Source organism: Patiria miniata, unplaced genomic scaffold (assembly GCF_015706575.1).
Source record: "Patiria miniata isolate m_02_andy unplaced genomic scaffold, ASM1570657v1 HiC_scaffold_24, whole genome shotgun sequence".
NCBI classification, from domain to species: domain Eukaryota; kingdom Metazoa; phylum Echinodermata; class Asteroidea; order Valvatida; family Asterinidae; genus Patiria; species Patiria miniata.
The window spans coordinates 18,602,572-18,616,968 of record NW_024037063.1 but is presented as its reverse complement, the minus strand read 5'-3'; the positions used below and the strand labels follow the sequence as shown (position 1 = coordinate 18,616,968).

At 38.8% G+C, this 14,397-nt stretch overlaps 1 protein-coding gene across 4 annotated transcripts in view; it reads right to left on the bottom strand.

Moving 5' to 3' along the window:
- Positions 1-14,397, bottom strand: part of LOC119732632 (myosin-10-like) — a 66,020-nt gene that overhangs the window by 39,069 nt on the left and 12,554 nt on the right. For 3 of the 4 annotated variants that reach the window (XM_038206249.1, XM_038206251.1, XM_038206252.1), the window contains exons 3-6: positions 6,444-6,602; positions 5,172-5,318; positions 1,807-1,902; positions 518-550 (exon numbers count right to left, since the gene is read on the bottom strand). In XM_038206249.1, coding sequence (XP_038062177.1) covers positions 518-550; positions 1,807-1,902; positions 5,172-5,318; positions 6,444-6,602 — 435 coding nt within the window. The remainder of the gene's footprint in view (positions 1-517; positions 551-1,806; positions 1,903-5,171; positions 5,319-6,443; positions 6,603-14,397) is intronic. The other variant, XM_038206250.1, reaches the window with a different exon arrangement.

Genomic DNA, 14,397 nt, shown 5'->3' with positions numbered 1-14,397 from the left:
CCAAATTAAAAACGTACTAAAGGAAACTTCCAAAAAGGTGCATCATTGGAAATGACCTTCTTTTAATGTTTTCCTAAAAATGACAGCATGCCAGAAAGAATCATTTCACAGGGAGTTTAGTGTCATTACTAACTTTAAACCAAGTAAGCTTTTCAACAATAATTTGGTCAGTTACTTTTTGGATAGCTGCAAATGATCTACTCTTTTTTTAAGTTCATTTTTTTGCTCTACACTGGCATAATTTCGTAAGACCGAGAGATTCTAATAAATAAATTCTCCAGCTCAAACACTTCACCATACAAAACAGTGATTCAAACCAGCCAGTCCACCCTGGCAAGCTCTGTGGTCGTGTGGTGAGACGTCTGCACTAGTAAGCAGGAGGTCGTAGGTTCGAGTCACACTGAGTATATAGCTTACAAATGATTTTCTCACAAGCTATTAGACAGCAATGAGTATACAATATTATGATAGGCCTTCGTGATTTTCAGAGGTGATGTTAATTAACTAGTGAACTCACCGCTTTGACTCTGTTAAGCTCTTTAGCATAAATCTGTGAGGGCAGCAAACACAAAAAGGTACACAGCACAGGTCACGGGTGACAGGTCAAAGGTCAAAGGTCAAAGTTCATAGCATGCAGGGTAGTGGGAGATAAAGCAGACATGCAGAGAAAAGTGAGTGCATACAAATAACATTCGACAGAATATTAAGCAATTAAAAAAATGTCATATGCAATTATGAAGTTAAAGTGAAACGTTTTAACAATACTCAACACTGTCATATTTTGGAGGTCCTCACAAGTCTATCACAAGTTCTCACAAAAATATCACAAGTCCATCACATGTCCATCACAAGTTCATCACAAGTCCATCACAAGTCCATCACAAGTCTATCACAAGTTTAATGTCACAAAGTCTGTCACAAGTCTGCCAAGAGTCCTCACAAGTCTATCACAAGTCCTCACAAGCTTAATATATCACACCGTCACGCGTCTTCACTAGTCAATCACAAGTCTATCACAAGTCAATCACAAGTTTGTCACAAGTCTGTCACAACAAGTCTGTCCCAAGTCTGTCACAAGTCCTCACGAGTCTATCACAAGTCCTCACAAGTGTAATATATCACAAGTCCTCACAAGTCTTCTCAAGTTTAATGTCAGAATTTCTAACAGAGCATTCTTTTGTCAAATGTTCTTCATTGAGAATACGTCCCCAAAAGTACTTGTGACTGGACTTGTGATGAAAGGACTTGTGATTTACTGTTGACTGGACGTGTGATGGAAAAAGTGGTTATAAATGTAGGTGGGGACTTTATACTTGTAATTATTTGACACTGGGGAGACACTGATCATTTGGGAAACATTTTAATTTCTCCCTAATGATTTAACTACCATTTTTCAAACAAATTCTATTGTCACAAATAACACAATTCCTTTGGTTGACAATAGTTTATTAAAAAGTTTGGGGGCAGGATTTTCAAATCTTCTTATGGGAGGGTTTTGGGAACGTCTTCCAAAGGCAATAGTCAATGGGAATGCTTTCCTAAGGTGCAATTTTCGTATTATCATTGTAATAAATGATTATTATTTTCATTAATAAAACTTACACCTCTGTGACGTTGACGTTAGTGTCTGGGTTAAAGTCAACCAGATATTTTACAAGTGAATACGATCAGTAAGAGTATTAACCTGCAGAAATTGCTTCGTGGTTAACGAATGTTTCATCACAGAAACTGAAAGTTAATTGAATGTTAACTGTTGTGAATAAAAATTCAGGATGGCAAGCATTTTTTTTTCCACGTGTGTTTTACCTGTTCAATACTATCCTTCATCTTCCTGACTTTCTCTCTTTCTGTCCGCATTTCGTCTTCCATTATTTTCCTCTCTTTGTCCAGAACTTCTTGGACCTTAAAACAACGAAGACAACATGCAAACGAAACAGTGACACACATTCATTAGGCCCTTTCACACTCTTGTCTCATCTACCCAGGGTGAAATTAACAGTGATCCATCATGAGCAGAACTGAGTCCGATCGAACATGGTCGTAGATTTTGGATTTTCTACCCCGGGTCGAGCCTCTCACGCCTGGTCCCGACCGAGGTTGAATTTTACCCATGGGGAGTGTGGCCCAGTGGTTAGGGTTTGTGACTCATGATCAGAGGGTCAGGGGTTCAAATCCAGCTGCTGGCCGTATGTTATGTCCCTGGTCAACCCACTTCACCCCACTTGCCTCTCTCCACCCAGGGGTATAAATGGGTACCGGCATTAGCTATGGAGTAACTTGCGATGGACTAGCAACCCATCCAGGGGTTGTGTCCTTGGGCAAGCCACTTCACCCCCACTTGCCTCTCTCCACCCAGGAGTATACATTGTAAATGGGTACCAGCATTAGCTGGGGAGTGACCTGCGATGGACTGGCATCCCATCCAGGGGGAATAGAAATATTCTCAGTCGTTTCATAACACGGAAACCGGAGATAAACGCCGGCCTGATGGGCCAAATTGGCTCCTGACAAACTTTACTTCATTTTACCCGTGTTGAATTCCTGCTAGTGTGAACGGGCTTCATGAATATCCCTGGGTTCGACTCAGGTACAACATGGAATTTTCAGACAGAGTGAAAGGGCCTATGGATTTAACTACAGTCACATTAGCAAAAAAAAATTTACAGCATGCAATACTGAGCTTAAACACTGACCGCAATAAAACGTTTCTAGTTTAATGTGACAAATTATAAAAACAAAAACATGCATTCAGCCAGTTACATGTAACTGTGTAAAACTTAGCTGTTTCTTAAAAAAAAAATCAGGCAAAAAAATCAAAAAAATTATGCAGACACAAGGCTAAATTGTCAAACCTCAAGAAAAATCCAAAGTTCAATTAATTTAATGCAAATTGCCTGATACATTTTTTTCTACAACTTTTCATCCAAATATAAATTTGGTGTATTTCTTAAATCTACTTAATTCTTGAAATTGAAGGATGTATGGTCTGTGCTCTTCAACATATTTAATTTCTTTTTCCAAACTAATTTTCAATTTCAGGCATGCAAAAAATTCACACACAAAAAAGGAAGAAATTCCAAAATTAAAAAGATTTTGTACAGTGTTTTTTCAATATTGCATGACAGAAATGAGAATAAATAATCAAGAAAAATCAGCTGATCCGAGGAAAAATTGCATGCCTGCAATTTGTGTGTTTATTTTAATGTAAAAATATTTTTCCCTCTCTATTCTGGGAATCTGAAACCCTCTAAATATTGACTTTTGCGAAAAAACAGATCCGCCCTACACATAGACTGGTCCCCAATCCCTACATTGACAATTCTGATAGAAGGCAGGAACCAGTCTACCCTGCGAGAATTTAATCAGAGATAAAATTAGATTTGGTATTTTGGAAAAAGAAAAATCAGAAAATAGGACGGGGTTCGGAGCGGCCTATTAAATTACAAAAGTCAGAATTCCGAATAAAATTGAAAAGTTTAATCTCTGTTTAATTAAAGTCTGTTTGCAAATAATTCTAACTTCGCAAAGTAATTATTCAATATCTAAACGCGGGCCCATATTTTTGGTCAATCTCTCATTCAAAAGTGAATAACTTTTGTGTTGCTTGAAAAAAATATCAATTTACAGAAGAAACCTGGGTTTTTTTCAAGGCAAAACTTGAAAATAGCACAGACATATACAGTAAATTTTTAAACGGCAAATCAAGTTTGATCTTTCTACCTCGTACTAAAAAGTAAACTTCTTTGACACATTTTCGAACGATCACAGCTTTATAATGACACTTGACATCGTATCCGATTTCACGTTTAGATTATATCACAGCGGAATTTGACACCCTCGACTTAATTTCAACAACAACTACAGATAGACTGTGGCAGTATACCCCATGTCAGGGGCAATGTATAACAAGTTTATCTGTGGGTGTATGACCGTGTTTACACTAGGTAGCGTCACACTTTATGGTCGCCCATTAGATACATGTTAAGTAAACATAACGATCATAGATAACATTGACATCAGGATTCTACATGTAAATCTACAGATCAGGTCCACTGTAACTGTTTATTTTTTTAATTTGCAAGAATCTGAAAAATAAAACTAATATTGTTGTGCTTATAATAATTTAGTAATATTTTAGTAATATTTCATACTATTGTAGTAAAGTGTCTTGCCCAAGAACACAAGCACCCTGATTCTGTCAGGGTTCAAAGCCATACATTGCATTCATGAGGAAAGTGTAACCACTTTCCAAAAGTATCACAGACTCGAAAAAAAATTCCTTATTCAAAAGCAAATTTACAAGTTCAGCTAAAGATTAAACAAATTTATGTTACATTTCCTGACATGACATCTTCTGTAGCAGCATTTCGTTTGAAGGACTTGTTTTTTACAAGCCACCAAACAAGTTAAAGGGAATATACAACATTGCAAAACTATCAAATTATTACTAAATAACTTACTGGACTGTTAGTGAATGACAGTCTTAAGCATCCTGTAAAATCATGGCACCTGGTGTGCTGTCATTTTCAAGAAAAGTGGTCTTTCTGAATGAATTTTCAATGCTGGACAACCAACCAGCATTGGAAAAAACTTGTTTTTTTTCCAATACTGCCTCCAATTTACCAAATTTAGTTTGTCCGCATTTTTTTGCAATTGATTACACACCTACTGTATGGTGTGTACAGTAGTATGTATGAACAGGTACAAGCCAGCTAGAGTGGTTCCCTGACCTTACAATTCCCCGACGTCTATAAATTGCTCCGTTTCATCTAAAGTGGGGCCAGGGAACCAGACTACAGGAATATGACTGTTTTTCTAGCATCTACTAACATGCAACTCCAAATAAGTCAGTGTATAAACAATATTTGCTATAAAATACTACCTATCCCCCCCCCCCCCCCCCCGAATCAATTTCTGAAAATTACAGCAAAAGTAATATTTAAGACGAAGGCTTCAAATTTGTATACATGGTGCCTGGATGTACTGTATTCTTGAAAAATCTCACGCAATTTTGACATCAATTTGCATGCACTATATTGCTACCACAGTACCATAAAAGTCCAAGTGGGAATAGGTACAAGAATTACACAAAGGACATTTTTAAAGTGAGTCACGGTAAGTTTACAACAGAAGAAAAAGTCCAATGGAAACACGTTTTTTGTTAGACTAACCTGTTTGCTGGTTGTAATCGCCGCGCCAGGGCTGCTGGCCGCTTTTCGTTTGGCCTCTCTCAGCTCATCCATGGTTCTTGTTCTTTCCACCAGCAAGTAAGCGATTGCTTCACCGGGTGTACTGTCAGCAAGGTCCATAAACCCTTCCTGAAATCCACACAGCAGGTGGAATAAGAAATCAATCAATTAGATTAAATCCAGCTTGTCATGAGCCCAACTTGAACGTAAATCATTTCTAAAGCAACTGGTTAGCCAGATATTGCGACAAGGAATTCTGACCAAAATATTGAACAAAGACAATGACAAATTGGGAACTGCCAACATAGGGCTGGATAGCTCAGTTGGTAGAGCACCGGAACGGCAATCCGGAGGTCACAGGTTCAAACCCCGCTCCAGTCAATTTCTTTGTTCAATTTTATAAAGAAAAGAAATGTGTTTAAATGTGCAACAATCATTTTCAATTTGAAGAAATTCAATTCCTTTGCAATTTACATGTAGTATCCAACATAGGAATATTGCTTTGTAGACATTTACTTACATGTACTTTCTACATTTGTTTTTTTTAAAGAGGACATTCATTAACCCTAACTCCCCAGGCATTTTTGCTGAGGATGCAACCTCAATCCTGCAAAATCCTACAACTGCCTCCATGTAAAAACTGCATACAGCCTCAAGCCTGCAAAATCTTCCGTTATTTCTTGAATGTGGTCCTTGGAGGGGTGACCACTGCCTCAATCCTGCAAAATCCTCTAGCAATCACTGTCAATATGTTGAGGCAGTGACATCCTGGAGCAGTGCGGAGGATTTCAAGTATAATCTAGGCCTAAATGTATGCACGGCTGAGCATAAACAAAAAAAGGTCCAGCCTAAGACCCTGACACAGTGCATCCTCCAAAATCAGCCACACATTTTTGCCATGTAGCCTCAATTCTGCAAAATCCTCCATTTTGCAACGAGCATTTAGGAGGATTTGGGAAGGTTAGGGTTAACATATATATCTAAGATATCAGCACTAGAAACAAGTAAATATGACCGTGGAAATATCTCACTGACTGACTGACTGACTGTCACTTGTGACTAAGACTGGCTGTAGGCTGCTGACGGGAGCCGAGCAGTGCTGTCATATAGGATTACCTGTAACACCAATGAATGGGCTAAATCCGGCTAAGTTTGCAGACCAGATTCATGAAAAGACTTCCAGTGAAAAGCCATTTTGAATGTTTATGCCCTCTGGGACCATCTCTACTAGACTTGCCTAGTCTCTTCTTTTACCTGAATCAGCAGCTGAGCCACTTCTCTCTTGTTATCTGCAATCTCTTCGCGGATTTTGTCCAAATCTTTCCTCAGTTGTTCGTTCTCCATTTCGAATTCCTGGGTCAACGCATCTCGCTCCTCCGCCAAATGCCGAACTTGTTCCATGTAACTCTCCACCTAAAAAAAACCCCAAGAAATCACCAAAGATTAAACAAAGATTTGAAGAATATTCTATCAACTTTGTCAACTTTCTTCAAGGGATGATCCTCTTTGGATGGAAAACTCATCCAAACTCATTGGTTACGCAAAAAAAAGAGTTCTGCTTCCATTTACATGGCATTCGAAAATAGGGACGGTACAAATGTAGGTAGGGAATTTCTTCTTTTTTTGCCAATTTTTTTTTTGTACAAACATATGGAGGCGTCCGCGTGTAGTCAAGGTTAAAAGGTAGTTTTAGGGTGTTTTTTCTCATATTTCCCATACAAAATTAGAACTATTTTTTTAAGGCTTTAACCTCAAAAATTTAACAGAAAATTAAAGAGGATTAATTACGCTCTAAGTTAATGTAAGTCTTGATCACCTGTGAGAGTTCTGATTAAATTTCCATTTTTTTTTTAAGTGAGGGCGTTTATCAATATACCTTTATCATGCAGCCACCATTTCAGTCATTTTCCAATGTTTCAAATAAAGTACTGAATGGTGTTTCTTGTGCGACAAGGAACCAGACTATTTTCCCTTCCAGCCTCGCTTTGGTTATGTTGTTATGAATGGAAAAAAAAATCATGATGGCCGCAACATGATAATGGTCTAAGTAGTAAGGGAGGCGGGGGTACGGGACCAAAATCGAAAAAATCTGCGGCGAGCCTGGACACGCCGCTCTCGATTTTGGAAAAATAGGGGAATCCCCGATTTCAAAAAAAAAAAAAAAAAAAAAAAATCCTGACGCCGAGAGAGAGAGAGAAAAAAAAAAAAATCTCTGACGCCGGGAGAAAAAAAAAAAAAAAAAAAAAAAAATCCTGACGCCGAGAGAGAGAGAGAGAAAAAAAAAATATCTCTGACGCCGGGAGAAAAAAAAAAAAAAAAAAAAAAAATCCTGACGCCGAGAGAGAGAGAGAGAGAGAGAGAAAAAAAATATCTCTGACGCCGGGAGAAAAAAAAAAAAAAAAAAATCCTGACTCCGGGAGAGAGAGAGAAAAAAAAAATAAAAATCTGTCGTCGCTAAAATGAGGTGATGTCACCACCACGTGACCTTGAAAAATGTGGGAGTCACCACCACGTGACCTTGAAACGTGTTGAGGCACGATAAAATTTTGGCGTAAACAACGCGACCTTGAAACGTGTTGAGGCACGAATGAGGTGAGTCTGATTGCTTATAAATCTAAAGTCTGTCTTCCAAAAAAAATGAGAAAAAAAATATTATATTTCCTATAATAAAATGGAGAGTAATATGTTTAGACCGACCGTCAAAGGATATTCTAAATGGAACAAAGCCACACTGCGTGATTACGTGCAGCGGTATAGTATACCGCACAATGAAAATGTTTCTCTTACTCGTAAAGTTTACATCGAGGGGATAAAACATTATGAAAGTCAATTTAAAAACTTGAGGAAAAAGAAACTACATGAGCTCAAACAGATTGTAGACGAACAAAATCTAGAATACGTACCGACGGGTTATAAAGGACGATTTTTGAAAAAAGATTTAATCTCGGCGATTAAAACATACAGACAGCCCGAATACTTTACAGAGTCAGCTTTTAGAGAAACGAGAAGGTTTAGAAATTACTACAGAAACTGGGAATTAAACCCCAGACTTTATAACCATGATTTAATCAAGTTTTTTGATTCGCACAAGGAACAAATAGTCAATAAAATCAAGTCAGAATTGAGAGAGCTGAGAGGTTTAAAAATGGAGCTCACAATCAAAATAAAATACGAAAAAACCAAACCGGATGGTACGATCGAAACGATCGAAGCTATTCATTATAGCAAGCCGAAAGCCGTTTTAAATCAAAGTCAAATAAAACAGGTTTTAAGAGAAGAGATCGAAGAGCTATTCAAAAAGGATGAAAGGTATACGAATCAAGGATCGGGTTGGGTTTTAAAAAAGATAATGGCGTTATACATAAACATCAACAGATATAATCCAGCGAGAGGTAGTTCTTACATAAACCTACCCGAACATCTTAAAATTAAACAGGCGATGATAAACATCAAAAACAAAGACGACGAGTGTTTGAGATGGTGTTTGAGAGCTGCTCTTGAGTTGTATACGGATAAAGTAAAAAATCAAATAAGAAATAATCCTAAATATAAAATTCATAAAGAAGAACCCGTTGTATACACCAAAGACGACGGACTCAGTTTTAAAGGCGTTGACTTTCCGACACCGGTCGATCAGATACCCAAGATAGAAAGACAAAATAATTTATCGATAAACGTATACGGTTATGAGGGTGAGATATATCCATTATACGTGTCTAAAAACTACGGGGCAAAAGAGATCGATCTGCTTTTGATTTCTAAAGGTGACAAGCATCACTATTGTTGGATAAAATATTTTACGAGGTTGATGTACGACGTTACAAAACATAAATGTAAGAAATATTTTTGTAGAAGATGTCTATGCCATTTTACCAATCAAAACAAATTGGACAGACATATCGCCGATTGTAAGGGTATAGATGCGCATCCATCAAAGATTGTATTTCCTATGGGTAAACCAAAATACATAGACGGACATCCAGGCGAAAGAGACGTACCGATATTAGAATTTAAAAACTATAGACACAAACAAAAAGCACCATTTGTCATTTATGCTGACTTTGAATCCTTACTACAAACAACAACAACACCCACGCAGACACTAACATCTAAACCTACTCACTCAGACAAAGAGACAAACACAAAAAAGATTAACGTTCACAAAGCTAGCGGTTATTCGCTAGTTGTCGTCCGATGCGACGGTAAAAATGTGTATCAAGAGACTTATAGAGGCAAAGACGCTTCAACTAGATTTATAACGACGCTGTTACAATTACAAAGCGATATTAATTGCATATTTGAAAAACCCCAAACCATGAAATTTAACGAGCGAGCTAAAGACCATCACGATAAAACAAACGCGTGTTGGATTTGTGAAAAACCAATTTATCCCAATTACTCGAGCAACTGTCAGTGTCAGAAACCCAGAGAACCCAAGACGATAAAACAAAAGAAAAAATATCAGTACAAAAATAGTAAGGGATTTATCGAGTCTAAATGTCTCGACTGCAAAAAGAGCATTAATAAATTTAGAAAGGTGAGAGATCACTGCCACGTCACTGGTAAATATAGAGGTGCCGCACACGCCTATTGTAACCTCAAACTACAAATTAAACCCGGTTGTACACCGATACCAGTCTTTTTTCACAATTTACAAAATTACGACGCTCACTTGATCATGCAGAGTATTTCAGAATACGATAGTCAAACAGAAATACAAGTGATCGCTAAAAATTCAGAAAAGTATATTTCGTTTTCGATAGGAAATCTACGATTTTTAGACTCGTTTAGTTTTATGGCATCGTCGTTGGATAAATTAGTGAAAGCTTGCCCAAAAGAGTCGTTTCAGCTACTCAAAAAGCATTTTAAACATCCTGACTTGCTATTACAAAAAGGAATTTATCCCTACGAATATATGAACTCGTTTGATAAGTTTCAAGAGACCAGCCTACCACCCATCGGCAAGTTTTACAGCAGACTAAAAGACGAACATATATCGCAACAAGACTACGACAGAGCTCAATGCGTGTGGAACGAGTTTAATATACAAAATCTAGGAGAATATCACGACTTGTACGTGACGACCGATACGTTATTACTTGCAGGCGTATTTGAAAACTTTAGAAGAACGTGCATTACAAACTACGGGTTAGATCCAGCCAATTATTTTACCGCACCCGGATTGTCGTGGGATGCTCTATTAAAACACTCGGAAGTTAAACTCGAACTATTGCAAGACGTAGACAAACATTTATTTTTTGAAAAAGCAAAACGAGGAGGCATATCGAGCGTGGGTGGAATGAGACATCACAAAGCCAATAATCAATATCTCGATGACTACGATTCAAACAAACCCTCGAGTTATATCGCTTATCTGGATGCCAACAATCTGTACGGTTGGGCTATGAGTCAATATCTACCGTACAGCGATTTTAAATGGACACCCTCGAAACCGTTTACCGAAGAAAGAATATTAACGCTTAAGAAAACGTCCAACACCGGTTATTTTTTCGAAGTAGACCTCGATTACCCGCACAATCTACACGCAAAGCACAACGATTATCCCCTAGCGCCAGAAAACATCGTCATACCCCAAGCTTGGATGTCTGATTATCAAAATGACTTATTGGATACCGAACCTAGTAGCGACGTACAAAAATTAACGTGTACGCTCAATCCAAAACAAAAATACGTGTTGCACTACGTTACGTTGCAGTCATACCTCAATCTAGGTTTGAAATTAAAAAAGGTGCATCGCGTGTTAAAATTTAAACAAGCGCCTTGGATGAAATCTTACATCGATAAAAACACGCAACTCCGAACCAAAGCAACCTCTGATTTTGAGAAAGACTTTTTTAAACTGATGAATAACAGCGTGTTTGGTAAGACGATGGAAAACGTCAGAAACAGGATTGACGGTTACCTACTGAGAGACAATAACGAGAGCGATCAAGAAAAATACAAAAAAATAATTCAAAAACCGAGCTATAAAACAACAACGCCGTTTTCAGAATGTAACCTGTCGTTTGTCGAAACGTACAAGACTAAAACCTTGTTAAACAAACCCATTTACTGCGGAGTGAGCATCTTAGATCTCTCTAAGACGCTGATGTACGATTTTTATTACAACCGATTGAAAGACAAGTACGGAGATCAAATCAGGTTGATGTATACGGATACGGACAGTCTGTTGATTGTCGTTTACACGGATGACATATACAAAGACATGCAATCTCACGGGCAACACTACGACTTTTCAAATTACAATCTGGATCACGAGTTGTACGATCCAACCAATAAGAAAGTGATCGGTAAATTTAAAGACGAGTTTGGAGGTAAGGTCATTCAAGAAGCCGTTTGCATAAGACCTAAGATGTACTCGATTTTAGCGGATGACAACAACATCACTCTTAAAAAAGCCAAGGGGGTCACAAAATCGGTCACTGACAAAAAATTAAAACACCGGCACTACTACGACTGCATCTTTAAAAATAAATCTAAAACAGAAACGATGACTCACATTCGGTCGGAAAATCACATCCTTTACACCATATCTCAAAATAAACTATCGTTGAGTCCGTTGGATACCAAGAGGTACATTTTACCGGATGGAATACACACGCTCGCTTATGGTCACCGTAATCTAGATATTAATTAGGCGGTAATTGCGTGTCCTCGGGTACGACTTGAAGCTCTTGTCTCACAAAACTCCTTTTTGGACCGTTTTGAAGGTAATAAAGAGTAGGACCCGTCGTGACTTTTTTACCGTTAATCATTTTAAATTGACTCGTTCTTTTTTCCACGTTATAAATGTCTACGCTCCAAATGGGGTCCGTGGCTCTTCTCGAGGTTCCACCCTCTTGCTCACCCGGGTAATATAAATATCTAACCATAGCGTCTTGCGGTAATTGTTGCTCTTTTGTTTTAACGGGGTTAGCCGGCGATTGCCGGACCTGTTCTAGTTTAACCGCCTCTGACGGTGCTTTAGCTATTAATCTCGTCGTTTCATCGTTTATAGCTTTGATCACGCTGGGTAATCGCTCGACCCATTGCGTGTTTCTACTCTCGGGATTTAACATTTCTTGAGCGTACTGATGACCAAACAGTCTCTCGGCTAGCGTTCGATTAAATCTTTCTACGATACCCTGCGATCGGTGGTTTCCGGGTTCGCCGACGATAATCTCGACGTTTTTTGAGGTCATCCATTTTTTAAATGCGCCTTTAAATTCGGTACCGGCGTCTACTCTCAACGTTTTAGGGTAACTCAAAGGAGATCTCGCGTAAATCTTGACGATAGCATCTTGGGTGGAATCCGCCGTTTTAGAAACCAAAGGTTCTGCTTCGTGGTATCGACTCGCAACGTCGACAACCGTCAAAGCGTATTTATAAGTCTTGCGTTTTACTTTATCCCAGGGTAGGTATAGCACATCCATTTGGTGAAAGTCGTTTGGTGTTTCAAACTCTCGCGAAGTACTCGTAGGCCTGGGTACATACGCAGGAGCCGGCAGATAAATTTGCCAGATCGCTTGTTTTTTAAGCCAATCCCTGATTACCTTTTTATCGAATTTGGTTTTATCGTGTAAATGGTCGACGGCGCTTTCACCTCTCCAATAACCGCTCGGGCCATAATACAGTTTTTGAAGTTTATCCATCATTTACTATAATAATAATTTAAAAGGCTTTATACATTAAATAGATGGCGTCAGCTGTTGTAATGATGGTTGGAGGTGCGATCATAAACGCCTTAGCTTTTTCGGGTTCAAACTTTTTATTTTCAAGTCTAAGGGATGATGGCAGTGAAGAGCGTAAGAGACACGATTTAGCGACAGAACAACTCTCGGCCGCCAGAGATCAGTGGCAACGAGAACGAACAAAACGACTCGATTTTCTCAACGAACGTATCAGAAAACAAAATGCCTCTAAACAAACATTTTCCAACGTAGACCAAGCGTTGCGTTACTACAACGAAATGACCGGAGAAAACGTCGAGTTACCCCGCGAACCCAAACTCGAAGATTTTTACGAGCCTAGCGACCAACAAATAGAAAAAGAACTGGCGTTTATCGCGGGAGGAACGCTATTGGTGGGCTTCTTGGCTTACAGATATCTTTAAATTTAAAACTCGTATAAATAAAATGAATGCGTATGGAAAAAAGCTCAATCCCAGCAGGCTATTAAAAATACCCAGATCTATCAAGGGTGAGAGAAAAGAGGTGGTCATTACCCACAATCCTAGTAGTATATCGGCGGGGCAAACGCTGAGAGTTAAGTTTCCTCAATTGGGCGTAGACGACGTGATCGTACCCGGCACTTGTAAATTAGCTTTTAGTTTAGAACTCGACGGTGGAAGCGACGACAATAGAACCATTTTTAGCAATTTGGCCAGAAATTTAGTCAGTGAAATCAGCGTCAGGCTTCAAGGTCACGAAATTATAAGTTATCGTAACGCCGACGTGTATCACAACTTTAAAGACAATTGGATCAACAGCTCGGCAACTCGAAACATGGCGTACTCGGGCATAGAAAAAGAAAACGTGTCTAAACTAAGAATTGGGGCTGGAGATGCTAACGCGGGCGCCAACAGCGGTAAAGATCAGGCTATCGCGGATGCCTATGGTAACAGATATTGTATTCCCCTAGACATTGACATACTGACTTCGCATCACCCTTTTTACCCCAGCGGTTTAAAACAACCTCTGACGTACGAGATAAAGTTTAACGATCACGAAAAAGTAGTCAACAGTTCAGATACGGCGGCGATGTATTCTATCTCAGACTTGTCTCTCGAATACGAAGTGGTGACCAACAGAGACCTAGCTATCACCATCAGGAATAAACACAAGGGGTTAATGCAATATCTGTTTGATAAAATCCACTCGCTAGAAGTTAGATCCGTCAACAAATCGGACACGCTTTGGAACGTCAGCGTCAATCAACCCATCAGGAGTCTCAAGGGTATTTTGTTTTTGTTTAAAGATCCCGCGGTCAAAAATCCGCAGCGATTTTACAATCCAAAACTAACCAAAACATCGGTGACCGTAGAAGGTAAACCCAATCAACTCTACAGTCAAGGCATGTTTCAGTATCAACACTGGAACGAAATTAGCAAGTTCTTTGGAGACAGCGATACCGAAAGCGGGCGCGGAGTAGCTAAAGACTTGAATTTGACGGGTTTTGACCTCGGAGACTACCTAAAAGACAAGTACGG